This window comes from Orcinus orca, chromosome 14 (genome assembly GCF_937001465.1).
Source record: "Orcinus orca chromosome 14, mOrcOrc1.1, whole genome shotgun sequence".
Taxonomy (NCBI): Eukaryota; Metazoa; Chordata; class Mammalia; order Artiodactyla; family Delphinidae; genus Orcinus; species Orcinus orca.
This window is the reverse complement of record NC_064572.1, coordinates 26,857,325-26,882,865: the sequence shown is the minus strand read 5'-3', so window position 1 is coordinate 26,882,865 and position 25,541 is coordinate 26,857,325. Positions and strand designations below refer to the sequence as shown.

The 25,541-nt window shown below is 39.8% G+C and overlaps 2 protein-coding genes across 3 annotated transcripts in view; one reads left to right on the top strand and one right to left on the bottom strand.

Moving 5' to 3' along the window:
• The window catches only part of HERC4 (HECT and RLD domain containing E3 ubiquitin protein ligase 4), a 233,937-nt gene that overhangs the window by 34,845 nt on the left and 173,551 nt on the right, over positions 1-25,541 (top strand). The gene's annotated exons all lie outside the window — the stretch shown is intronic.
• Positions 1-25,541, bottom strand: part of MYPN (myopalladin) — an 83,414-nt gene that overhangs the window by 44,932 nt on the left and 12,941 nt on the right. For both annotated transcript variants that reach the window (XM_049697175.1, XM_033407637.2), the window contains 5 exons: positions 14,943-15,118; positions 11,784-11,835; positions 8,533-8,647; positions 7,338-7,409; positions 489-630 (listed from right to left, as the gene is read on the bottom strand). In XM_049697175.1, the coding sequence (XP_049553132.1) occupies positions 489-630; positions 7,338-7,409; positions 8,533-8,647; positions 11,784-11,835; positions 14,943-15,118 (557 nt within the window). The remainder of the gene's footprint in view (positions 1-488; positions 631-7,337; positions 7,410-8,532; positions 8,648-11,783; positions 11,836-14,942; positions 15,119-25,541) is intronic.

Here is a 25,541-nt window from a genome sequence, read left to right as displayed (position 1 = left end):
TTTATATTAAAAGCCTAAAAAAATGTGAATTTACAGTAGCAATTCTAGTACTCAGATTTATTCATAGATATTCACAAAGATCTTCTCTGTTAACAAGCTTTGAAATATAGTTTCTAACAGTAAAAATTTGTGGACAGTCTACATTTTCAACAATAGGAGAGTAAGTAAATATGAAACTGATTGTATCAACTTATTTTTAAAAGTAAAAAAGTGCTATATTAATATGGAAAGATGTTCATGAAATGTTGAGTGAAAAAATCAATCTACAAAAAAAATTTATTTTTATTTAAAGAAAATATATGCATGGAAAAATTTTTGGAGAATATATACCAAAATATTAGTAATAGGGTTTAGTTTGGTGGAGTATAAGTGTTTTTTATTTTATTCTTTTTATTACATTTTAATTAGTTGTTAAAAGTTATAAAAATAAATGTATACAATAAATCTATAAAAATTATCAGAAAAATAATTTTAAAGCACCAACTTACTTTTCTGTAAAATTCTAAAATCTGGAGAATCTTCTATCAAGGTCCCTTCTCTGTACCACTCAACTTTAGGAGATGGAGCTCCTTTTACTCTGCATTCAAAGACAACTAGCTGACCCTCAGAGGCTGATAAATTTTGTAACATCTGTAATGAGAAGAGTATTGTTAGAACCAAAAAGTATATATTTTTGGAATCTACTCCCAGTGCTGAATTTTCGAAAAAGGTACCATTGCCTCCATATTTGGATTTTCTCCATATCTTGTACATTTCCAGCAGCTTCAATTCTGTGGAGGCACATTGAATCTATTTTTTTTTAATTAATTAATTTATTTATTTTTGGCTGCATTGGGTCTTCCTTGCTGCGCACAGGCTTTCTCTAGTTGCGGCGAGCGGGGGCTATTCTTCACTGCGGTGCGTGGGCTTCTCACTGCGGTGACTTCTCTTGTTGCAGAGCACGGGCTCCAGTAGTTGTGGCCTGTGGGCTCAGTAGTTGTGGCCTGTGGGCTCCAGAGCACGGGCTCAGTAGTTGTGGTGCCCGGGCCCAGTTGTTCCGCGGCATGTGGGATCTTCCCGGACCAGGGCTCGAACCTGTGTCCCCTGCATTGGCAGGCGGATTCCCAACCACTGGGCCACCAGGGAAGTCCCTGAATCTGTTTTTAAAGACAGAATCATCTGAGTGCATAGGAAGCTTTTCCCTCACTAGCTTCTTCCTTTTCCTCTCTGTTGCAGTGCCAGAAAATTTATTGAATACTAGGTGAAACATTTTGAGGGTTTGCAAAAATACTAATATTTGAAGTAATTCTGCTTCCTTTAAGAAAATGCCCAAGTAGAGTTTGGTTTTCAGAAATAATAACAGTTTAAAAAATCTGCAGTGAATATCTACTAGGTGTATTCAGTATGGGAGTAATGTATATTTTTCCACACAAGACTGTTCCACAAGGTGGACTATCTCTGTGGCCTAAGTAAGTGACTATTTTCTTGGCTTTGCCTTGCCTACTTTCTGTAGTCCTGGAAATTGACGTTTGTTTTGCTATTTTCTTTTCCTTATGTGTTCTTCACAGGATAGCCTCGATGTCTGTTGAGGGAGGTAAACAATGACAATCTCTATGAAATCATAGTCACATGTGGAGTCTTAGGTCATGGTAAAATATGTCATAATTTTGTGAAGGCATTGTTAAATGCTCTTTCACGCTTCCCCCCAAAAAAGTTCACAAAAATCACTTTCCATTGTAAAATATCGGTATATTCTATAATAGATGCTATGGGAGAATGGAACTCACATTTTCCTTTCACAACTTATCTTTCACTCATCATGATTTGTGAGCTTAAAGTCACACATACGTTTATGTAGTTGGTACTTCATTTGATTATGAAATGCTCCTTTGGCATATATGTGGGCACATTTTTATTTTTAATATAGGCCTAAAGATGATAAACATGGAAAGGTTGTGATTAACTTTCTCTACAAGCTCTATCAGCAACAAATGCTGCAAGGCTTTCCCATTATTACAATTTTGGGGTCTGTATTTAGGACATATTGGCTCTTGCTTTGGAGAAGGGGAAGGCCAGTAGTTTTTTTGCTTTTGTCATTTACAAATATCTTGTGATTGTTTATAGCTCTTAACAATATATGATATTTTGTGCTTAGACCTATCATATTTATGGCGTTTATTTTAGGAATACTGGGGTGGGTTTAACCACGTGGCTTTAGCTGTAGTAGGAGACTTTTACCTCAGAAGGATGTGTTAGTTGATATTGTGACGGCCAGGGGGCGCTATAGTTCGGAGTTAGTGTTTTGTTCTTTTTTTGCATTCCCAAATTTGTTTGCTGAAGGAATTCAGTCTGTGATTTTCACAGAGTGGTTGTTGAAGTAATAAGGAACTATTTGATTAAAAACCTGGTTATTCCTTGTCTACCCCAAAACAATAGCTTCTAGTGATAAGAATGGAATGTTCTCAGTAAGCAGGGAGCATCAATGAGTCTTGGGTGCTCCTGGCAAGCTGGTGAATATGCCCTCCACCCTGACATCTGAGCAAATTCTGTGCTAAGATGGTAGTTTTGGGGGCCCATTGAAAACTTTAATGACAGTCAGACATCTCCCTGGGATTCATACATAATGGAGTTTCGTTCCTTCTTGAGGCAAACAAATAAGAAAACCAAAGCAAAAAAAGTGGTGGTGGCAGAAGGGATTGAATGAATAAAATATGGCACATTTAAAAAGTGGATGTAGGGCTTCCCTGGTGGCGCAGTGGTTGAGAGTCCGCCTGCCGATGCAGGGGACACGGGTTCGTGCCCCGGTCCGGGAAGATCCCACATGCCGCGGATCGGCTGGGCCCTTGAGCCATGGCCGCTGAGCCTGCGCGTCAGGAGCCTGTGCTCTGCAACGGGAGAGGCCACGACAGTGAGAGGCCCGAGTACCGTAAAAATAAATAAATAAATAAATAATAGATGTAAGCAGAATGAGGTCAATCTACATTCTGACATGGCTTGAGGTTCAGATATATGAACCAAATCTCAATCTGCAGAGGTTACACCAAGGTCCTGCTTGCAAAAGGACCTCCTTGAGAGAATATGTTACAGTTGAGACCAACATTAGTTGGTTGTAATTATTCACTTGCAATTGAAGGCCAAAACCTGTGTTCTATTGGAGAGTCTAGCCAGATACCTGAGATACTATAGTTCTAGAATATGCCAGCTAAGGGACTGTGATATGAGATGGAAGCTCATTCCAGTGTGACATGTCGTCAATACTCAGTAAGGAGTTGCCAGGGGTCATCTTACAAGGCACTTAGAAAAGGTTGTTGAAGGTCATAATTTGAAGGACAATGATAGTTGTTATTGCTGAAAACTGTGCTTTTCTACAAAAGTCTCATAAGAAGAAATCGGCTTACATTGCTGCACATCCGGTCCAAACCAGTTACACCATTTGAACATAGTTTAGATGGGGCCGTGTTCAACACAGCAGTAGGTCTTAGGCTGTTACTAATGGCACATTGTGTAAGACTTGATCATATTTATCTTGACTTCACTGAAGAAGAATAAGACATGAAACATTCCCCAACTAGCTAAGATTAAGTTAGTCTTAACTAGGAATTATGGATCTGAACTGAAGTCCCTATAATGAAAAGTCTGCAACCTCCTGCAGTAAACAGTATCCAAAGTGCAAATCTGTCTTGTGTGTCATCACCATACTGACCATCCAGGAAGACATTCTTTGTAGGATGACTTGACAACACAGAGACTTGAGAAGCATGTCTTCCAAGCATGCCATTTGACATTGGATTTTTTCTCTACTCCTAAAAACACTCTGAAGCCACAAAGTGATAAAAGCAATAATTCCGTCTTAGCTGAAATGGAAGCAGTTCACCACAGAATAAATATAACTATGTTCCCGCTTTGTGCCAAGCTCTGTGCCAGGTGCTGTAAATGTGAGTTGAAAGGACACAGTTCCTGCTTAGGAAGACCTATACCCACAGATATAATGCAGGGACATCCTTGAGAAAAGGCATCTCCCTTATTGGTTAAAAGATATCAGCTGTAAGGTTCATATTGTCACTTTATTCTTTTTTTAAATCCAGTTGCTATTTTTGCACCTTGGGAGATGCTGGAAGTGAATGTTATAGTGCTTTTAGACCGGAGTTGGATCACAGCAGTTTTTACTGATAAAGAACCGTTTGATTGAAGACCTTTTTGCCCCTATATTGTCACAGGTGCCCAGTGCAACAGTTGAGTCAGAGAAGTCTCTGGAATTGTCAGGTTGTGGACAGGGGCCGATGTAATCTTCAGGAATCTAGGGCCAACCACTGTACCTGTCATTTCAGGGTTTCCTGCCTCAGCTATTATATAATGAAGTGCCGTTCCTCAAATTCTCACTTCCCCTGCCCCCTTGCACTCTTCAAATTACTGCTGAAGCAGCTGGAGCCAGGGCTGCAGCCTTGAAATCCTGCCAGAGCAGCTGCTGTTGGAGTGGGAATAGTGATAGGAGTAAGATTCTAATTTGATCATCTACCTCCCTTCACACTCAAGGAGTGTGAGCACTGTTTTCCCCCCATAAACAGAGTGAAAGTTTTTGATACTGTATAGAGGTTGGAGGGTAGTCTATCTCCATAAAATATTTCAAAAATATAGGTATCCTCTATAGGTAGAGCAGTGAATTAGCATATGGGACCCCAGACCTCTTTCAAACTCTACCACTGTTTTGCTGGGCAACCCTCATTTTCATTTTAACCTTCTTTAAAAAGAAGATAATACCAGTACTTCCCTATCACCAAAGGAGGTACAAGGAGTTAAATAAAACTCTGCTCTCTAATCGTTGCTTTCAAAAGAATGGCTTCTTGCCATTATTGGCAGAGAAATAATTGTTGGGCAGTATAGAAAGTGAGTCATAGGGATTGGAATGCCAGAAGTCCCTAAAGAAGTAAACAGAGCAAGGAATAACCTGAACAAACATATGCCAGTGATCAGTTATCAGGGCCTGTGCCACGTGATTACCACCATCAGTGGCTCTGACTCAGAAATATTCTAATGTCACTGGCAGTGACGATGACCTCAATCCTACCCTCACTCATGGAAACTAATGCAAGCACAGCATTGCTGATAAGTCCCTCTGGAATCTGAGCCACAGCCTATGCTGGTGCCCTACGTCTGAACAACCCTGATCCCATTTATGGAGGCAAAAGCACACTTCCCGAGGGCTGAGAAAGCCTCACCAGAGTTTGAGTCCCTGTACTAGGGACTGTTTTCCCACCATGGATCTAATGTTTTTGGAGATGTATCTAATTAACAACATATACTAATGACTAATTATCTTCCCCATTTTTATTCATCAAAGGCATATAGGTATCTGCAAATCAGAGCGTCTAATTAGAGGGAGGTAATCAGTCACCACACAAAAGCAGCTAAACTTGAGGCTAACCAGTCCATGAAAATTAAATGTAAAGAATAGGTTTTAAAGTCCTATTAGGCTTTTCAGAATGACAGAAATGGCTTTGGACCTATTATAACCATTATGGACTCCTATGTAGATATTAGAGATAGCCTTCAAGGCTCTTGGGAGAGACAGAAAACTAAACATCTTTATTATTGTGCTAAATGTTGTACCAGAGGCATGTACCAGGTGATGTAGATGCAGGGAAGACAGAGCACCCAAAAATATTTGAAAGTGTGGAGGGAGATAAGGACACCTCTTTGCTGTATAGCTGGGCAGATGGTGTTGAGGAGACGAGTGGAGGAGATGTCAGTTTGGGACTGGGTATAAATTATTCTGTGATTTAGTTGCCTTTGAAGAGTCAGCATTGCCTGACAAAGGGTGTGACAAATAGGCACGACAAATTAAAGTGTCCTGATTTCTCGGCATTTAAAGCTCTGTTTTAAGGCTAGGTGACTTAGCAGTGAACTAGGAGACACTTAGGGGTAGCTCTGTTAGCTACATTACACACACGCGCGCGCGCCCGTGCGCGCACACACACACAGGTCCACTTATAACTCTTCATCCAAGTCTGGTATTCACCAAATCACAACATGTTGCTTTCCTACTTCAAGTCTTTGAGAATAGCAAAACTTAAATTCCGAAAGCGGTTACAAGAGACAAACCTGAAAAATTGAGAGGCATCTTGTTTCACATAAGAATGTTTGCCAACCTGATACAGTTATGGATAAACATGTCTCACTCTTAGACTCTGCTTGATTTTGGAAAACCATCTTGGATGAGCTGATATGGTGGAACGTCACTAAAATGGATGTTTCTGTGGAAGTTGTGAATTTAGCAATACTTTTAGGATCAGTACTCATTGGAAAAGACATTTTTTTTTTCCACTTTGCTCTATAGCATGATTTCTCAGCCCCAGGACTTATTGATAGTTTGGGCTGGATAATTCTTTGTTGCAGGAGGCTGTCATCCCGTGTATTACAAGATATTTAACAGTATCTCTGGATGCCAGCCCCCTGTTGTGAAAATCAAAAAAATGCCTCCAGACATTGCCAAATGTCCTTCGAGGGAAAAAATTAACCCTGATTGAGAACCATTCCTCTAAATCATACTTCTGAGTGGATAAAATTTCTTTGGGCTTAAGTTTGGTATTCATTACAAACAATAAACTGTAAATCCAGGCATAGACTCCATCCATGTGGTTTTCATAATACCAAAACAAATCCAATATGACTCAGTTTTGCACCTTTGAGTTTATTGTCCTGGGCAACATATAAACTAAGTCTATGTTATATAAGGGAAAGAACAGTAGACAGAATTGGGACAACTTGTTTCTAGTCCTGATTCGGCCACTTGCTAGTTCTGTGACATTGGATACATTGTTTAATCTCCCTGGCCCTCCCTTGGTTTTTTCATTTGTAAATGAAAGTGCCTGAGTAAAATTTCCAGTTCTAAATACAAAGATTATGAGACTCAGAATTTGATGCCACCACAGTAGTTGATACCATGGATTAGAAAAAGAAAGCTCTTTGTTCTAGAGTGAGGCTTTGTATTAAGCTTCTTAAGAGCATGTAACTCCATCTCCTTGAATACCAAAGACATCCAGAGAAACCCTTGGATAGTAAGTGCCTAGAAGTGTATCACCTGACCCCTAGGTGTGGCTACTGTGTTTAAAAGCAATAGGATGGCCATAGAGATCAATGTGATGAGTGGGGATGACCTTTCCCTTATTATACAAACTAATATTGGAAATCCGCAACTTGGAGCGACATGGTAACAGCTACCACAAAACCCCAAATCCTGTCCTGTACTTATAAGAGACCAAAATCCTGAGATAAAATCAGTGAATTTTGAATCCTACAACTTTGTTTGGGTGTTGTGGTGTGTTTAAAGCCGTGACAGAAAGAAGTTATAGTTTGATTACCTTTGTAAACACAGGAGCTGCAATGATAGGTTTTCCATCCAATCCTTGCAGATAGTTGGGAGGGCTCTGACACTGTTAGAAGGGAACCAACAATAGATTCATTGTCACTGGGATTATCAGATAGGTAGGTAGACAGATGATAGATAGGTATAATGCAGCTAAAGAATTTGGTGTATGAAATTAATCTAAAACCAAAGACTGACGTTTTCTACGTCTATGAATTGCAGACATGAAATTTCATGCTGAACTGATTGTATTTCTTTCTAGGTCATGGTGGCCGTAAATACGTGCTGGCCATCCCCACCCCCTCGCATATAGAGCTATGTAATGAACCCTAACCCCCTGAAGAAGTTCCATAGACCCCTGAGGCTCCACAGATCAGTTTTAAAACTACTGAATTAGAACTAAAATGTGACCCCTCTGCATTACTAAATGGGTCAGATAAGTACTTTAAAATTTTTTTTAAAGGTTGTAGATCTTTATATACATCAATATTTATATTTAAATATATCAATAACACATTACAAGTATGTTTCTATTAGTATGATTTCATATTTTTAAAGTATATGCATAATATACATTTATAGATATGCATAGAAAATGCCTGGAACTATCTGCTAGAAATTAATAACAGGAGGTACCTCTGAAGAGTGGGGGCAGAGGAGTCGAACCTTGACTAAAGTTTTTACTTAATATACTTTCTGTATTTTAAAAATGTTTTTACAATAAGCATCACTCTTATCATCATCATTGTTAACTTGAAGGATGAGAGACTTGGAGGTTTTCTAAAAATTAATTTCATGGTTGCTCTATCTTAGAAAGTAGAATTTTTTTTTTTTAATAGCTCCATGAAACTCAGTTTCATGATACAGAGTGTCTTGGGCCAGTGTGAGAGCTGGCAGCTCATCGTATATGTAGTCAATGCCCTTCATAAAGCTGGAATATCAGAGACTAATTTGTAGAGTTTCTTTTGCTATGAAATTTGCCTATGAAGTTAGAGAATATGTTCCCAAAGCCGGGGGAACTACTGATATCATACATCAGAAGCACAAAGTGATTATCATGACTATAGAAGTGTGTTGCCCTAGGTCATTATGAAGTTGCAACAGAGGAGAACATGATCATGCCATGGTCATGGTCACAGTGCCTGCCTGTCACAATCCATGGCGCTTGTGTCTCACTTAGACCCTTGTACCTGCTGAATGGTTGACACACTGGGCTGGGCCACCACAGGCTGGGCTTGGGGTACTGCTGAAGGAATGGCTGCAGAAGTAGTGGGAGGGGATGACACCTCACTTGGCTTCTGGATTCTGAGAAGTGATTAAAATAGAGATTATAAAACAGACCAATCATTGTTGTGAAAATCCTTTCAGCAAAGCTTTCAGAAATGCTTACAGAAATCTTCGTTCAACAATATTACACAAACATTTACTGAGGGCTTTGCTACACACTTTGTTAGGCAGTGTAAACAGGAAGATCGTAAGACGCCAGTTCTGTCCTTGAGTTAGCTGCTGTTGGCAGAGCTGGGGACTCCAGCATATTCTCAACTCACTGAGATTCAAGACAAGTGCTGTGACAGAGCATGTGCAGAAGATTGTTTGAGATCTGTTTTGGTTTTGCCCTCTGTGTTTTCCCTCCCCCTCCTATTTCAAGTAGGAGGCCAGGCTTTGTAAATCTTTGCTTCTGGGATTCTGGCATGGCAAAAAGCAGAAATAGCCTGAGTCAATGAGCTCTTCAGGTTTACACAAATTAAATTAAAGAGATTGTTTGAAGGGCAAGGGAGCCAGAAAGTATTCTTGAGAAGGCTGCAGAGGGTAGATTATTTCAGTTTTGTTGTGGGGAAGAGAGAGGTCCAGGGATCTTGCCAGAGAACCTAACAAGAGGGAGAACCTGTGTCCAGAGGGGATGACAATCCCTCGATTAAAGGCTCCCAATCTTGCTAAAGATATCAGTACCCAAACGTATCAGGAAGAAACAAAGCACTAGACTTGAAGGGACCTTGAGATCTGGGACATGGGCCTCTCACCCATAACCTGTGGGGATAGATGACCGATGACAGGATGGGCTTTCCTTTTGTCTAGATGTTACCTCTCTCTGCCTCAGCTTTCTCATCTCTAAAATGAGGAAATAATAATTCTTACCTCATAGGGTTTTTGTGAGGGTTAAATAAGGTAATTCATGTAAGATGCTTAGAGCAGTGTTTAATATCAAACTCTATATCTACATCTCTGTATCTGCTATATCCCAGGAATCTTTGCACAGATTTGGAGGGGGAAAGGGACACCCAATAATGACTGATTGAATTTTTTCCCAGAGCCAGGTAGGATGGAATCTCAGAAGCAGAATCATTTGATGATGTAGAGGCTATCAGTGTTCCTGAAGCATCTGTCTTCTTCTTCTACAATGTTAGAATCCCTGATTTCTTTACACAGCTACTCCAAATAAAGGTTGCATTTCCCAACCTTCATTGAAGCTAGCTGTGGCCACATGCCTACTTTCTGGTCATGGGATATGAAGGATAGTGATGTATGTAATTTAAGAGAGATGACCTTAAAAGGGGAGTAGGGTATGTCCTTTACTCCTTTCAATCTAAGAAGATGAGGCCACATCTTAGAATGAGGTGAAGCAGAAAGCTGGAAGCAGACCGGAACCCAGTGGAATTTGGAGCTGTTTTACCAGCCAAATTCATATTTTTATGTAAAGGAGAAAAATATTTGTCTTATTTAAGTTACTGTTATTTGGGGTCACTATTACACACAACTGGAGCTAAATCCTAACTACTACAAGTAGATTTAAAGAAAATGAACAAATGAGATATTTCTTGCTTATTTAAGTTCATATATCAAATTCATACCCATTAGGCTCTAATTCATACCCATGTTATGAGGGCCTTGAGGAAGGAGCGATGTATGTGCAATGGTAGAGGAGCTTATTATAGAACTTGACTGGGCTTTGAAGGATAAATAAGAGTTTGCCAGGCAGAGAAGATAGGTCATTCCTAGCAAAGTGAACAGCTTGAACGAAGGGGTGAAAATGAACCGCACATTGTTTGAGTGAGATGGCAGCCATGTAGAGAGCCTGAGATGGGGGATTGGGGGAGGAGGGGCAGGAAAGCCTGGTTGACACTCTATTGAATAAAGCTTTGTATGCCCACGTTGAGATTTTTTAAAATGTTGTTTGTTTTGTGTTTGATTTTTATTTTCCCATAGGTAATAATTTTTTTAAGTCGGGAAAATGATAAGATCATAATTATCTTTGAACTGGCTGTATGTAGTTTGGAGACTGTAAAAGAGAAAAAGGTTGGAGTATCTATAAGGAGGGGACTGGCATAAAGAGACAGGAAAGAAGAGGAACTGAACTGAAGCCATGAGAATGATAAGGAAGAGAGTTAAAGGGAGAAATCATTTACTCTGGTTATGAATTTTCATGTGTGCACAAAAGCTAAAAGCAAATTATCATTCCAAAGTAGGCATACCCCCCACATTTTGAAGAATAAGTCATGATTTCTGCCCTTAAGAGCTTGCCTTCTGTAGGAGAGGAAAGAATACGCAAATTCAGTTATTGGCTCCTTAACCTGTCTTCCAGACATTGCCCATGTTTCAGGTAGTCAGTCTCAAGGGATGGCTGTTGTGTCTGTTTCTAGTTCCCATGCCTTCTGTCCACAGTCTCCTCCTCCCGAAACACCCTTTCCTCCCTTGTTCGGGGGTGTCCACCTACTGCTCTTTTAAGACCCAGCTCAAGGTCACCAACTCTGTGAAGCCTTTCCTGATCTCTCTTTCCCTCCCCAACCAATAAAGAGCCCTTTGTGCCAAGTCCTTAAACCCTGCACATGGTTATATCATAGTCTATTACACTTTATTACTCTTACTGTCTATATGTGTGGTATACATCTTTTGCTATATTTGCTATACATATATTTCCCTCTCCTAGACTGTGAGCCTCTTGAAGGCAGGAAGCATCTGATTTTTCTTAGTACCCAGTGCATCTAGTGAAGTTCCTGGTGTAGAGGAGGCGCTTAGCCAATGGTTGTGGAAAGTAATGTAACTTTGTTCACTACCCAATACAATCGTTTAGCAAAAAGGCTGTGTCTTGCCCAGATCACTCATACATATAATTTTTCTTCACCAGACTGTGTGTTATTTTGAATACTATTATTTAGTTAGAAAACATGACTTTTTTTTTAACCACTGAGTTATTTGTTTTTTATTCTTTACATATAAGTATGATGATATTTCATACGTGATACTTCATTTTTAAAATATTGGGAATATTAAAATTAATCTTTTAAGCAGCAACAAGCAAAAGAAATAGCATTTTCTCCAAATCCACCCAACCTTATTTTTTTTTGAGGTCAAACCCTGGAGCCCCCGTCTTCAAGTTCTACTAAACAATTAGCAGCTTTCTCAGGACCTGAGGATGCTAAATAAGATAGAAAATTGGAATTACCGATTCATTTCGTCCTTGTTAGGGTCCCCTTCTGAGTCAGAAGAAGAAACCCCTGGAAAAATAAAAATAAGACATGTAATTAAAAAAAATTTTTTTTAATGTATTTATTTATTTTTTAATTTTTATTTGGTTGTGCTGGGTTTTAGTTGCGGCTCGTGGGCTCCTTAGTTTTGGCATGTGAACTCTTGTGGCATGTATGTGGGATCTAGTTCCCTGACCAGGGATCGAACCCAGGCCCCCTGCATTGGGAGTGCAGAGTCCTAACCACTGTGCCACCAGGGAAGACCCCTAAAAAAAAATTTCTTAAACTGGTTCCTAGGCATTTGAAGACCTATAGAATTTTAGACCTAGAAATAATCTCAGTGATTACCTAAACTAACACGTAGTTTACAGATGAGGAACTAGACCCTTAGTAGTTGAAGTACTTGCTCAGGTCACATGGCTAGTTAGTGGCAGAGTTCAAATTAACTGGCCCAAATTCCATGTGTTCTTGTATATAAAACACCTGCTGATGCCTTTAGACTAATAGAGCAGTCTTTGCAGACATTCTGTGGTGTCCATAAATCCTCTTGCTCTTGGCCTACATAGATTAAATAAAAGAAGGGATTACATTAGATTCCAAACGTTGTAGGTGTAGGTGGATGTTCTTCCATCCAGTCCTAATATTAACAAGTCACATTTCATCTTGGGAGTGGGGGTGTTTGAAGCTCTGTTACTACAAATTTTTAAAAATCAGCAATCCAATCTCAGCACTGTTAGCAGAGCTTTGATCCTGGCTTTGCTTCTCAAGATAGTGAATTCCAGGAAGATATCACACAGCTAAATCTGGAGGTATTTATTGTACTCCAAAAATTTGAGGATGAAAACATGCAACACACTTCTATTCATATATTGTTCATTGTTATTATCATTATTCAATCATCTATTCAATAAAAGTTTATTAAATAACCACTATGTACTTGGTACTATATAAGGTGTTGGAGATATAAAGAAGAATGAGACAGTTCCCGCCTTTATACCATAATAATACAATATTTAAGTGCTAAAAGCAAGGCATACATAAGGTATTAGAGATGATAAAAGTACCAAAGAATGGCTCCCAGGGCTTCTCTGGTGGTGCAGTGGTTAAGAATCCACCTGCCAATGCAGGGGACACAGGTTTGAGCCCTAGTGTGGAATAATCCCACATGCCGCAGAGCAACTAAGTCCGTGTGCCGCAACTACTGAGCCTGTGCTCTAGAGCCCACATGCCACAACTACTGAAGCCCATGTGCCTAGAGCCCATGCTCCGCAACAAGAGAAGCCACCACAATGAGAAGCCCGCGCACCGCAACAAAGAGTAGCCCCCGCTCGCCGCAACTAGAGAAAGCCCACTCGCAGCAACAAAAACCCAACTTAGCCGTAAATAAATAAATAAATACAAAAACTGAGGTCAATATACAGGTAAATAAATTGATTTGTTCCCTAAAATTAGTCATCTAATTTTGGTCCTGATATAAATGCCTTTCCAAGGCTCCCAAATGGTCTCCCTGCTTCTGCTCCTTTTGGTATATTTTCAACCAGGAGCCAGAGTGGCCCTGTTAAAAACTAAGTCCGATCATGTCACATCTCTGCCTAGAATCCTCCAGAGCTTCCCATCTCCTTCAGAGTAAAAGCCAGGTCCTTGCAGTGACCCGTGAGGACCTACATGATCTGCTCACCTGCTTCCTCCCACCTTCACCCCATCTTGAACTTCTGACCTCAACTGCTCATCTCCGTCCCCTAAGACAGACACACTCCCTCTTCTGGGCCACTGCACTTACTGATTTCTCTGCCTAGAATGTTTTTCCCTTGAATATCTATCTTTGTGGCTCACTCCCTCAGTTCCTTCAGGTCTTCATTTATATGTCACCTGGTGAGTGAGGTCTTGTACATCCGCCTGTACACACACACACACACACACATGCATGCAAACACATACGCCACATATATACATACACATACTTCCTATCCCTTTTCCTTGCTTTCTATTTCTTTCATATGCTCATATATGCTGTAAGATAACAGAAAACATATATTTTGGTCTCTGCCCCTGGTTCCCGGCACAGAGCTTCTATAAGCCTTATTATTCCCTAAGTGATGAGCACTTAGGAGCATCTCTTGTTCTAATACTTGTCTTTGACCAGGTCCCTGACACAGGGCTCCTAAAACTCTAATAAATTCCTAAGTGATGAGGGCACTGGAAGCATCCTTTGTTCTAATGAGGTGACTTGGGATGGCTCCTGGGTGCGGGCTGGTCACCTGAAAACCAAGCCATAATTTTGACGCTTGGAATTTTCAGCCCCACACCTCATACTCCAGAGAGGGTAGAAGGGCAGGAAATGGAGTTAATAGTTGGTCATGCCTGTGTGAGGACACCTCCATAAAATTCTAATAGTATGGGGTTTGGAGAGCTTCTAGGTTGGTGAACGTAAGCACACTGGGAGGGTGACGCACCCCAATTCCACGGGGACAGAGCTCCTGTGCTCAGGACCCTCCCACCTCGCCCTATGTATCTCTTCATCTGGCTGTTCATCTATATCCTTTATCACACCCTGTAGTAAACCGGTAAAAATAATTGTTTCCCTGAGTTCTGTGAGCGACCCTAGCAAATTAATTGAACCTGAAGAGGGGTTTGTGAGAACCTCCAATTTGTAGCCAAGTCAGACAGAAGTTGTGGGTAACCTGTCCACCTACTGCGTGTGATTGGCATCTGAAGGGGGTGGGGGTGAGCAGTCTTGTGGGACTGAGCCCTTAACTTGTTGGATCTGACACCATCTCCAGGTAGATGGGTCAGAATTGAGTTAAACTGTAGGAAACCAAATCGGTGCCCTGAAGAATTGCTTGTTGCTGGTGTGGGAACCGCCTCTCCCATGAGACACACACACATTGAAACTGATGATCAGAATCATTTCATGTACCTAACATATTATATATTTTATTTATCTCATTTATTTTCTGTCTCTCCTATTACAATGTAAATGCCATCTATCCACGAACCTAGGGATTTTTGTCTGTTTGGCTCAATGCTGTTATCCCCACTGAAGAGTGTGTGGTAGAGCAGGCCCTCAATAAATACTTATTTATTTTAACTATATATCTTACTAGTAAGTGCCATGCTCCAGGAGTATTTTGCTTTACCTTCTATGTAAATCTCAGCAGAAGTTGAATCTGTCCCATAGATGTTAGAAGCAAAGCAGGAATAGCGTCCTGTGTCCTCTTCAAAGGCTTCAGCAATGGTCAGTGAGTGCAGTTTTCCTGCCTGGATGATGTGAACGTCTGGGGAATTTTCAAGCTCCTTGCCTTCACAGTACCACCTGCAAGGAAGAACATTGGCATGACTGAAATGTGAGAATTAATAACATAAATGGCTTCAGATATTCCCTGAGAAGAAAACTGTGGCAAACTTAGAGTCAGAACATTAAACAATCCATTATTATGGTGTAATTTGGTTGTAACAATGAGAAGGAATGGCAGGATTCACAGTGACACTTTTTTCAGGAAATTAGCAAGTGGCTCCTATTAAGAATGATACAACTGAACGAAGAAATTGAAGTGATGCAGCCACAAGCCAATGAATGCCAAGGAACGCCACCACCAGAAGCTAGAAAAGACAAGGAAGGAGTCTTCTCAGAGTTTCAGAGGGAGCACAGCCCTGCTGATACTTTGATTCTGGACTCCTAGCCTCCAGAAGCGTGAGACAGTAAATTTCTGTTGTGTAAGCCATCGAGTTTGTGGTACTTTGTTATAGTAGCCCTAGGAAACTAAAACAGGGGGCAGGAAATAAGATAGAGTCATGTTGTTTGCATATGCATAAGGAAAACTGGAAAGAATGGAATGAAAATCAAAGTGGCTTCCTATTGGGGTGAGGGGAAACAAGATGGATGAAGACAGATGGGGTGAGGTGTCTCAGTGTACCCCTTTTTATAATTGTTTTCATTTTTAAAGTAATAATTATTAATCAACATCATATTAAAAAGAAATTAGGTGGAGACATTACCATTATTCAATGTCAAAAATGAAGGAGTCCTGGCAATCGTTAATCTTTATTGTAATTTGAGATCTAACCACTCAGTGCTTGAACCCCTCCCTCCCACCATTTATAAAGCAAGATTCTAAAGCACATTTAAGGAAACTCACCTATTCAAGAGTTAAGCTTTTCTCTCCTGTTCCATAAGTATGTCATATTCACCCCTACATTCGAGCCTCTGCTCATGTGTTTCTCTCTAGCTGAGATTCTCTTCCTCACCTTTCAGCTACTGCAAATATAACTCATCCATCAGTTTGGCTCAGGTATCACCTCCTACGCAAAGCACCTTTTACCATCAATTCTCAATGATTGTTTACCTTTTTCTTTTTAAACTATACTGTGTCATGCAAGGCTTGATTATATACTGTCTTTTTTTTAATAGCTCTTTCTTGGAGTAGAATTGCTTCACAATACCATGTTAGTTTCTGTTGCACAACAAAGCGAATGAGCCATATGCATACACATGTCCCCACATCCCCTCCCTCTAGGTCATCGCAAAGCACTGAGCCTGTCTCCCTTATACTGTCTTTTATAATCCTCTATTTGGGGAATCTGTCTTGTCTCACCAATTTCACTAAATTGTAAGTTCTTTGAAGGTAGGGATGGTGGCTTACAAGCTCATGCAGCATCCACACTGCCTAGTCCAGTTTTCTGTACACTTTCTCCTTTAGCCATTACCTCATCCCTTAGTTTCAATTATCACCTCTACTTGGGATAACATTCAAACCTGCCTCCCAGCTCTGACTGCTGGATCCCTTCTCCCATCATTCTCCCTTTACTGTGTTGCCACCACATTGGTCTTCTTTCTATTCTGTGAACACATTAAGCTACTCTCCATGTTAGGATTTTTGTACTTCCTGAAAACCTTGTCCCCCAGTCTTTATAAAAATAGGCCCTTCTCATCAGTCAGGCCTCAGTTCAAATGTCACCTCCTCGGAGAGGCCGTCCCTGAACCTTTTCCTAATGTAGCTTCTTTATCCTCAGACACTCTCACATTATCCTCTTGTGTTATCTTCATAGCACTTCTTATTATCTGAAATTATCTTATATGCTTGCTGACTTTGTTATTATTTGCTCCCCCTACTATATTATAAACTCCACGAGAGGACCTTGTCAGTCTTACCAATATAATCCCACACTTACAGCAGCATCCTGGCACATAGTAGGTTTGCAGAAAAATTGTGTTGGATTTGTTGAAAGACCAAATGATGGAAAGAATTGATAGTTAATATTTCGTAAGTATTTTATTTGCTTCATCAAATTCTCTGCCATTGTTTGATCTGTTGTGGCAGCAGCAGTACATGCAACTGCTGAAATGGGTTTCTAAATCTTCCAAAGCATGAATCTCAGCAGGACCCCATGGAGCTTGTATGAACAAACCCTCAGAGCAAGGTAGTTGTAAATACAGATAGTGAATGTCCAGAAAAACACGTGTTTATCTTTACTCTCTGCTGGAAATGACCCTAAAATGAGAATAAAGGAGGTTTTTAAAGGGATAAAAGCACAAGGGCCAAAAGAATGGGAAGGGAGATAACAGCAGACCTGAGACCTCAAACACTTTTGGAAGATGGAAAGCAGAATGAGAAGCGAGGAGAGTTGAAAAATCTGAAAACTAAGTGCCTACTTGGGGATGTCAGTGAAAGAAAGCAATTTGTGCAGCAAAATCCCAGCAAGTTTCAGGATTTAGAGATACAAGTTTGGGGGTGTGGAAACACACTGACAATGGAGGAGGGAGATACAGAGCTTAAAATAGGGTCACTGATTGCAGGTTTAGAAAATGAACATTTAGATTCCCCCAGCAGGTTGCATCCTCTCTTCTGAGCAGTTAGGAGATGCCCCAGGCTGAAGGCTGAGTTGTTGGCTGTGTGAGCAGCTGCTCCATATTGGAGCAAGAGGAAGAAGGGTAAAAAATAGATGGGCCTGGCGGCTTAACTGTGTGGAACAGAGTATTTAGGAAATGTTTTACAAATATATTGGAAAACTGAGATGAATTGTCTTAGGACCACAGAGCTAAGCATATAAAAAACGAGACAGTCATCAACTCCAGGTGAAAATTAAAAGTTATACAAGCAAGGAAGCAGTCATTTTTCCCTATTGGGCTTGGCAGAAAATAATACTTACATAGTAACAAGAAGTTAAACATTAAATTTTTTAAAACAAGAGTGTGCTATGATTATACTGAGGCAATGAAGGAAGGAACAATGGAGGTTCTGGTTTAGTGAAGGGGTGCTAAACCACCATCTTCTGGAACAGGAAGTAAAGAGAAAATAGCATCAGCATACCAAGCAATAGTGGTTTATAAGCATATTACAGTGGTTCTCTTCACTTTCACTTTCTGTGAAGACTAAACTATTTTCCTATAATACTAAGATATTATTTGCCTTTTCACTGTGTTAACATTTACACTGATGGTGCAAAAGCCACAGTGGGTAAAATTACTGGTGCTTCAGCAGCATAAGACTGAGTAGTGGTCATTGGGTTCTTCACCACGACACTTGCAGTTAAAAAAAAAAAGCCAGGTTCACTTAAAAATGTCCTCAATGAAGCAGTAAAAATCATTACATTTATTGCATCTCAACCTCGAGTCCACATCTTTTTAACGTTCTGGGTGGCGAAATGGGAAGTAGCATAAGGCATTTATCCTGAATACAGAAGAGCACTTGTGTGGCTTTTTAAGTTGAACTAGGCACTTAATGCATGAGGCAGTATCTTAACTTGAAAGAACAGCTGACAAATTATGGTTATTCAGATTTGGGTATCTGGCAGACGTTTTCTCAAAAATGAAGGAAGTAAGCCTGTTGTTTCAAGTAAAAATAACTGATCCCATTTGTTGCCAATGAAAAAATTTGAGCTTTCAAGGAAAAATTAGAGTTTTGGAAAACTTGTATCTCCCATAGTGAGTTTAGGGCTTCCTAATACATAAAGAGATTTTTAATGAAATCCATGATATTAACATATATGAGTTTCTAAATATTATATAATAAAATGTGTCAACATTTGGAAGATCTACATTACTCATTTTCCAAATGACCAATACGTGATGTTATCCATTCAAAGTTCAAGACAGACAGAGGGTTTTAGTACAGCAGGGTACAAAAGTTCATTGGTGTGGTTTCAGATTTCACATTGCAACTAACCTTTAAGAAACTACTGCAGTTGAATTTTCATGTAGTATCAAATCAGAATAGCCACATTATCTGAAAGGGCTATTAAAGTATTCCTCCTGCTTCCAGCTACATATCTGTACAATGCCAGATTTTTAGAGTTAACTGCAACCCAGACAACATATCACAGCAAACCAAGTGCAGAAGTAGATACGACAATCTAGCTGTCTTCTATTACGCCAGACATTAACGAGGTTTGCAGAAAACATGAAACAATGTCACTCTTCTCACTCAAATATTTTTTGGGGAAAATACAGTTACTTTTCATAAAATTATTCATATGAGCATGTTTATCACTGTTATTTTAAAATAAGTAAGCAACTATTTAAAAAGTTCCTCAGTTTTAATTTCTAATATGATAATTATAGATATAATTCACATAGAACCTCTTTTGCATCTCAGTAATTTTTTAGACTGTAAAAGGGTCCTGAGAACAAAAAGTTTGAGAACCACTGGCATATAATTTAGAAATCTAGAGGTGAATAAATAGGAAACTGCAAAAATAGTTGAAAATGATCCGTTTTTTAATATTATTTGACTTGTTAAGCAATGTACCTGTATTAATTTGATAAGACAAATATAAATATTTCAAAACAAACAAACACCTTCCCTTATATAAACACTATAAGGTTATCTCATTTCTTTGGATAACATTTCTCTTCTTTACCAAAATGAGAGTGGAAACATCTCTGAGCAATTGGACAGCTGGAGGCGATAAGTGGAGTGATTCAAATGCCCAAACTCTCTGTCAGAAACATTTTTGTCCTTACTCAGATGGCCAGGATGGCTTCAGCCAGCCCCAAAGGACAGCTAGTAACCACTGTCACTCTTACTTTAACACCATGACCCACTGAGAAATAATGCACCAGTCAGGCTGCCTTCTGAAAAGAAATTAAAATTTACCCAGCTACTCTGAAGACTTTTGAGGGGAAGGAGGAAACATGCTCTCCTCAGACGTCTATCCACGTTAGGGAATGCTTTCATAGAAGTACCCTGCCCAGATGCATGTTTTTAGAACTCCAGAGCTCCATGACACTTACAGAATGGCACTGGATGCCAGACATGATTCATGGTTCAGCAGAAATGAGTCAGTGATCTGGGGAAATGGGACAAGTCCAAATGATAAAGAAGGCTCCATCTTTAAAGCACTAAGGACAGCTTGCCAGACCTGCTGATTTGGCTAGCTACCAAGGCTGGGAATGAAGACACTGAAGAGACACATTTTTCAGATTTAACTGGACTTTTAAGCTACATATCACCATTCTGCTCTTAGGTTACTATTTTGTCTAAAATATGGTGTGGCTAAATATTATGACTCATTGTTTTAGCACATTAACAACTCCTAAACATAATTTGAATGTGTTATTGTGGCTCACCAGTAATAATGCTCATTAAAAGAATGATTACTCAGAGCCTTCGGTTAACGCTGACCCAGCCTTTCCAATGTCCCTGTCCCACCTCCTACTACTCCCTCTCCTAATACCCTGTTTGTTTACTTCACAGAACCTACATATCACTTATAATTATATGTTTACTTATAGGTTTATTTGTTTAAGATCTCTCTCCCTTACTGGACAATAAACACCACAGGGCAGAGATTATCATTTTTGTTTGGTTTACCACTTGTTTATCTGGTTCCTAGCACAGCGTATGGCACGACATAGCCGTTCCAAAACATGTTTGTTGTATGACTGTTAAGTGAATGAATTCAAATTAAGATGATTACAGCCTCTAGTCTGTTTCATTTTCATTTTTCAAGAAGGCTTGGGGACTAGATGCCTGATTTCTTAAGTAAAGAATGTAAGCCCTCTGAAATAGCCAAAAGGTAGTTTATTTATTTATTGACATCTTCAGCTCTCTCCATGCATGAGAATGACTCTTCATATAGAAAGTGCAACTGGAGTATATAATAGTAGACATTTTCTTACAGGGCTCAAAGTTATGTTGGATTTCGTAACACAATTCAGTGTTTTGTATGTCCTGTTTGACCACTACTGAGTTAACGAACTTAAGTTTTCATGTCCAATGGCTATATTTCACTCATAGGAGTGTGGGGTTACAGGTGGGATGGTTATGTCTATGCTTTAACTTTTATTAACATTTATTGAGTTCTTCCAGGTGGAAAATTCTTGGTACACTAGACTCAAACTATAAAAACCAAAACCATAAAGGAAACTTCAGTTAATTTGATACTAAAGTTAAAAATATCTAATTATCAAAATATACCATAAAGAAAGATCAAATGGGGAGAGAATATTTTCATAACACACAATGTCAAATGATTAGTTTCCTAATCATATTTTTAAAATTCTTACAAATCAATAAGAAAAGAACAAACTGATAGAAAAACTAGTGAAAGATGTAAACAGACCCCTCATAGAAAATGAACCCTAAATGATCAGTAAACATATTTAAAAATATCTCAACCTCCTTAGTTGAGATTTGTGAAAATGAACATCACAACAAGAAGCCTTCATACCTATCAGATTTGCAAAAATTAAAATGTCTGATAATATCCGTATTACAATGTAGAACAACCAGAACACTATGTAATGTTGTTCGGAATGTAAATGGAAACAATTCCTTTGGAAAATAATCTGGTGTTATTATAAAGTTGAAGTTGTACATACTCTGCCAGCCATTCCATGCCTAGACATACTTGTGCACCAGGAGACTATGCTAGAACATTTATAATACCATTGTTCCTATTAGGAAAATAACTGAAAACAACCCAAATGTACATCAGGGATACAATTCTCTCACCTTACAGTAAAATACTATGTAGCAACGAAAGTGAATGAATGAGAGTTACACGCAGCATCACGGGTATACTTTTTAGAGAAAAAAATGCAAGTAGCAGAAGAATACGTACATTATGCTTCCACTTACATAAGCATTTTACAACAGTAAAATTTAAAAAAATTTTTTTAAACTCTTTATTATGGAAACTTACAAATGTACACAAAGTAGACAGGCTGTATTATGAACCCCCACGCACGCATCACTGAGCTTCAACCAAAGGGAGATGTGTTTCTTTTATACCTTCCACTTTTCCCCACTTTGACTTATGTTAATGTAAATATAGGACTTTGTGTCGTTTCACCTGTAAATACTTCTGTACCAGTATTGTTTAAAGACATAAGGATACGTTGTAAAATTATGAAGAAAAACTGTTAAGAAAAATTTAAAGAAAAAACAAGATTTGGGCTAGTGGTTACCTCTGAGCAGGGAGGAAGGGACAGGATCAGGAAGACAGTAGATTTAAAAATGATAGTAAGGTGGGCACACAGGTATCTGTGCTATTATTCTTATAATATATCCATATTGTAGATATTCTTCAGTATCTGTTCAAAATGCACTTGTAAAACAATTCAGAAAATTCCATCTGGTGATCCTTTTCCACTTTGGGAGTATAGATAAGGAGGTTGAGAGATTGAATAGAGAAGGTTAGTAGGCAAGTGACAGGGACTTCTACAGAAAGAATCCCTTGGAGATCTTGACTTGTAGCCTCTGGAGTTGGTGGTGGTACAGAGGCTTTACCCAGCTCTTGCCTCAAAAACTTTTTTTTTTTTTTTTTGCGGTACACGGGCCTCTCACTGTTGTGGACTCTCCCGTTGCGGAGCACAGGCTCCGGACACGCAGGCTCAGCGGCCATGGCTCACGGTCCCAGCCGCTCCGCGGCATGTGGGATCTTCCCGGACCAGGGCACGAACCCGTGTCCCCTGCCTCGGCAGGCAGACTCTCAACCACTGCGCCACCAGGGAAGCCCGCCTAAAAAACTTTTAAGGTGAAAGGATATTTAGCATTGTCCAAGAGGGAAGAGCAAGAAGAGAGGGCTGCGTTGGAAACCGCCAACATTTCCAAAGTTTGTGAGGGCAAAGATGTGGGTTTTCCCATGGGCCAAGTGGACACCACAGACATTAGCTTGGTTTTCTATCTCAAAACAGATCTACCTCAGAGAACCACCTGCTAGGGTGAGTGACACCAACAGAAAGAGGCTGTGAGGGGTGTACTGTTGGAGTAGGGACTGAGGAGCAGGTGCTAGAACATGAAGTAGAGATGAAGCAGGTGCTAGAACATGAAGTAGACCTTCAGGTCAAGGAGCAGAGCAAGGGGCCAGCCCCCCGGGCGATGAGGTCTCTGTAGAGATTGCAGAAGTCCTCAGCACAGAAACAAACGGCACTTTGTTAAAGCACCGATGTCTGGGCCTGCGCTCTAGAGATCCTAATTCAGTAGGTCCAAGGTAGAACCTGCAAATTTGTATATCCATCAAGGCTCCAGGTGATGCTGACCTGCTGGTCCAGGGACCCACTTTGAGTAGCTTGTTCTGGGAGGCTCTTGAAATCCAGACTCTGTCCTCCCTCTCTGAACTTATCCCAAACCATTTCCTCCTCACTCTTTATGTTCTGGTGACATCAGTTCCTTCAGTTCCTTAAAGTTAACCATTGTCTCACTGCCTCAAATTTGTTATTCCCTCACCCTGCAACACTCTTCCCTAAATTCCGCTTTGCTGGCCTAACTCCTAGTCATCTTTTATGTCTCAGCTTAAATACCACTTTTTAGGAAAACCTTCCCCAACCCATTCACAAGGTTTGGTCCCTTTGCTTTATGCACCCTCCTTTATAACATTTATCACAATTGTAATTACATAATCACTGGAATTTTTGTCTGTGTTCTTTTCTAGATTCTAAGATCCATGAAGGCAGGGAATTTTCCTTGTTCGCTGCTTTAATCCTATTGCCTGGAACAGTACATGGCACATAATAAACACTTAAAATTTGTTGCATGAATGAGTAAATGAAGGTATATAGATTTTCCCAGAAGGTAGAAGAAAATGCCCCTAAATAAGGTAATGTTTTAAAATGTTTACATAATATTTTACATTACATATCATATATAATTATTTATAATATTTTAAAATTTCCCTATATCATTTAAAACATCCTTTGTCTTTTTTTTTTTTTTTTTGGTCACGCCACACGGCTTGTGAGATCTTAGCGGGTGCCCTTGACAGTGCAAACGTGGAGTCCTAACCACTGGACCGCCAGGGAATTCCCAAGCATCCTTTGTCTTTACAGCTAATTTATTCCCTCAGCACGCCACTTACAGGCAAATGTCCAGAAGTAGCAATAGCAAAAACTTAATAGCCAAAGCAGATATCAGCATCTATAAAAGGTAAATTTTTGCTGCTTCAGAGTGTTATGTACAAGCAAACATACTTAGTGTGACCCAGCTGTACATTCCTGGGAAAAGAATTTTGAGTCAGGATACAAAAAGGGATCATGGCCATTTGCTGTGAATTCCTGCAGACTCTTTCATCTGTGGGTAACGCATGAATGTATTTCAGCTCCTCCGATGAAGCTATGTTCAAGATTAACAAGCTTTCAAAACAGCTAGCTTTAATGATATAGGATCCTACCCTTACAAAACAAAACAATCTCTTCCCAGTCAACTTGGAAATCAACAAATATAGGCAAAAAGGATTCTTCAATTTGCTAAACTAGGGTTATAAAAACATGGGTAGCATACTGAGAACACAAAGAGGCACACACCTACAAGGTTAGACTTCAGTTGCCAGGTATACGTATTACATTTTCTTGCAAAAATAGCAAAAAGGATACTTTTCTTTTTGACTGTGTTTTCCTTTATGGCAAACCAAAGTGTCTCATTATTTTAACGCATTTGTAAAGACGTTCTCCAAATCAAAATCTGTGCGTCTGGGTTCTATGGAGTTGCTTTAGGAATTTCCGTGGTGAGCAAAAAGGTAGGACTGCATGCCCCCCTCCACCCCAACTCTCTTCAATCCCAGAAGCACTAATTCTATCTTTAAAAAGTGTGTGTGTGTGGCTATACAGCAGTAACTAACACAGTATTGTAAAGCAACTATACTCCAATAAAAATTTTTAAAAAAAAAGAAAAAAAAAGTGCATGTGTGTGTGAACTATGTATTGGGGTCATGTAACAGATTTACTGTGGGGAGAAAAATGGGAGGAGGAATTACTGCCAAAAGAAGGTTGGAAAACCCTGGCCCAGTCTAGCACAGCTAGAAGTTAGTTCCAAGTGTTACCTGTATTTATAGTCCCTTTGTAATGCCAGAGATACTGTGTCCAAATTTCCCAGTGTCCAGGGCATTCCTTGGAATGTCTCCAGTTCCACTACCCTCTCATTTGACCTTCAATCCTGCATTTTGACTGTCTACTGGATATGGTCCCTCCATCTCCTCAGACTCAAATCATCCACCTCCAGTTTCTCAGACCTTGACAGTGACCCCAGAGTCCTCTCAGGTACCCAGCTTCAAACTCATCCTTCCTATCTAGTCGGTCACCAAGTTCGGCTTGGTTTCTTTTATTCTAAATATTGCTCTCTCACGTCTTTTCTCTGCTTTTGCACTACCCCTACCCTGGTCTGATCAGAGCATCTGATGCCTGGAATACCCTTCACAGCTTCCTAAGTGGCCTCATGGCTCCATTCTTTTGGGGTCTAACTCATTCTTCCAGACTACTTAAATTCTCCCTTTCATCTTAGTACGTCCTTATACACAACCTT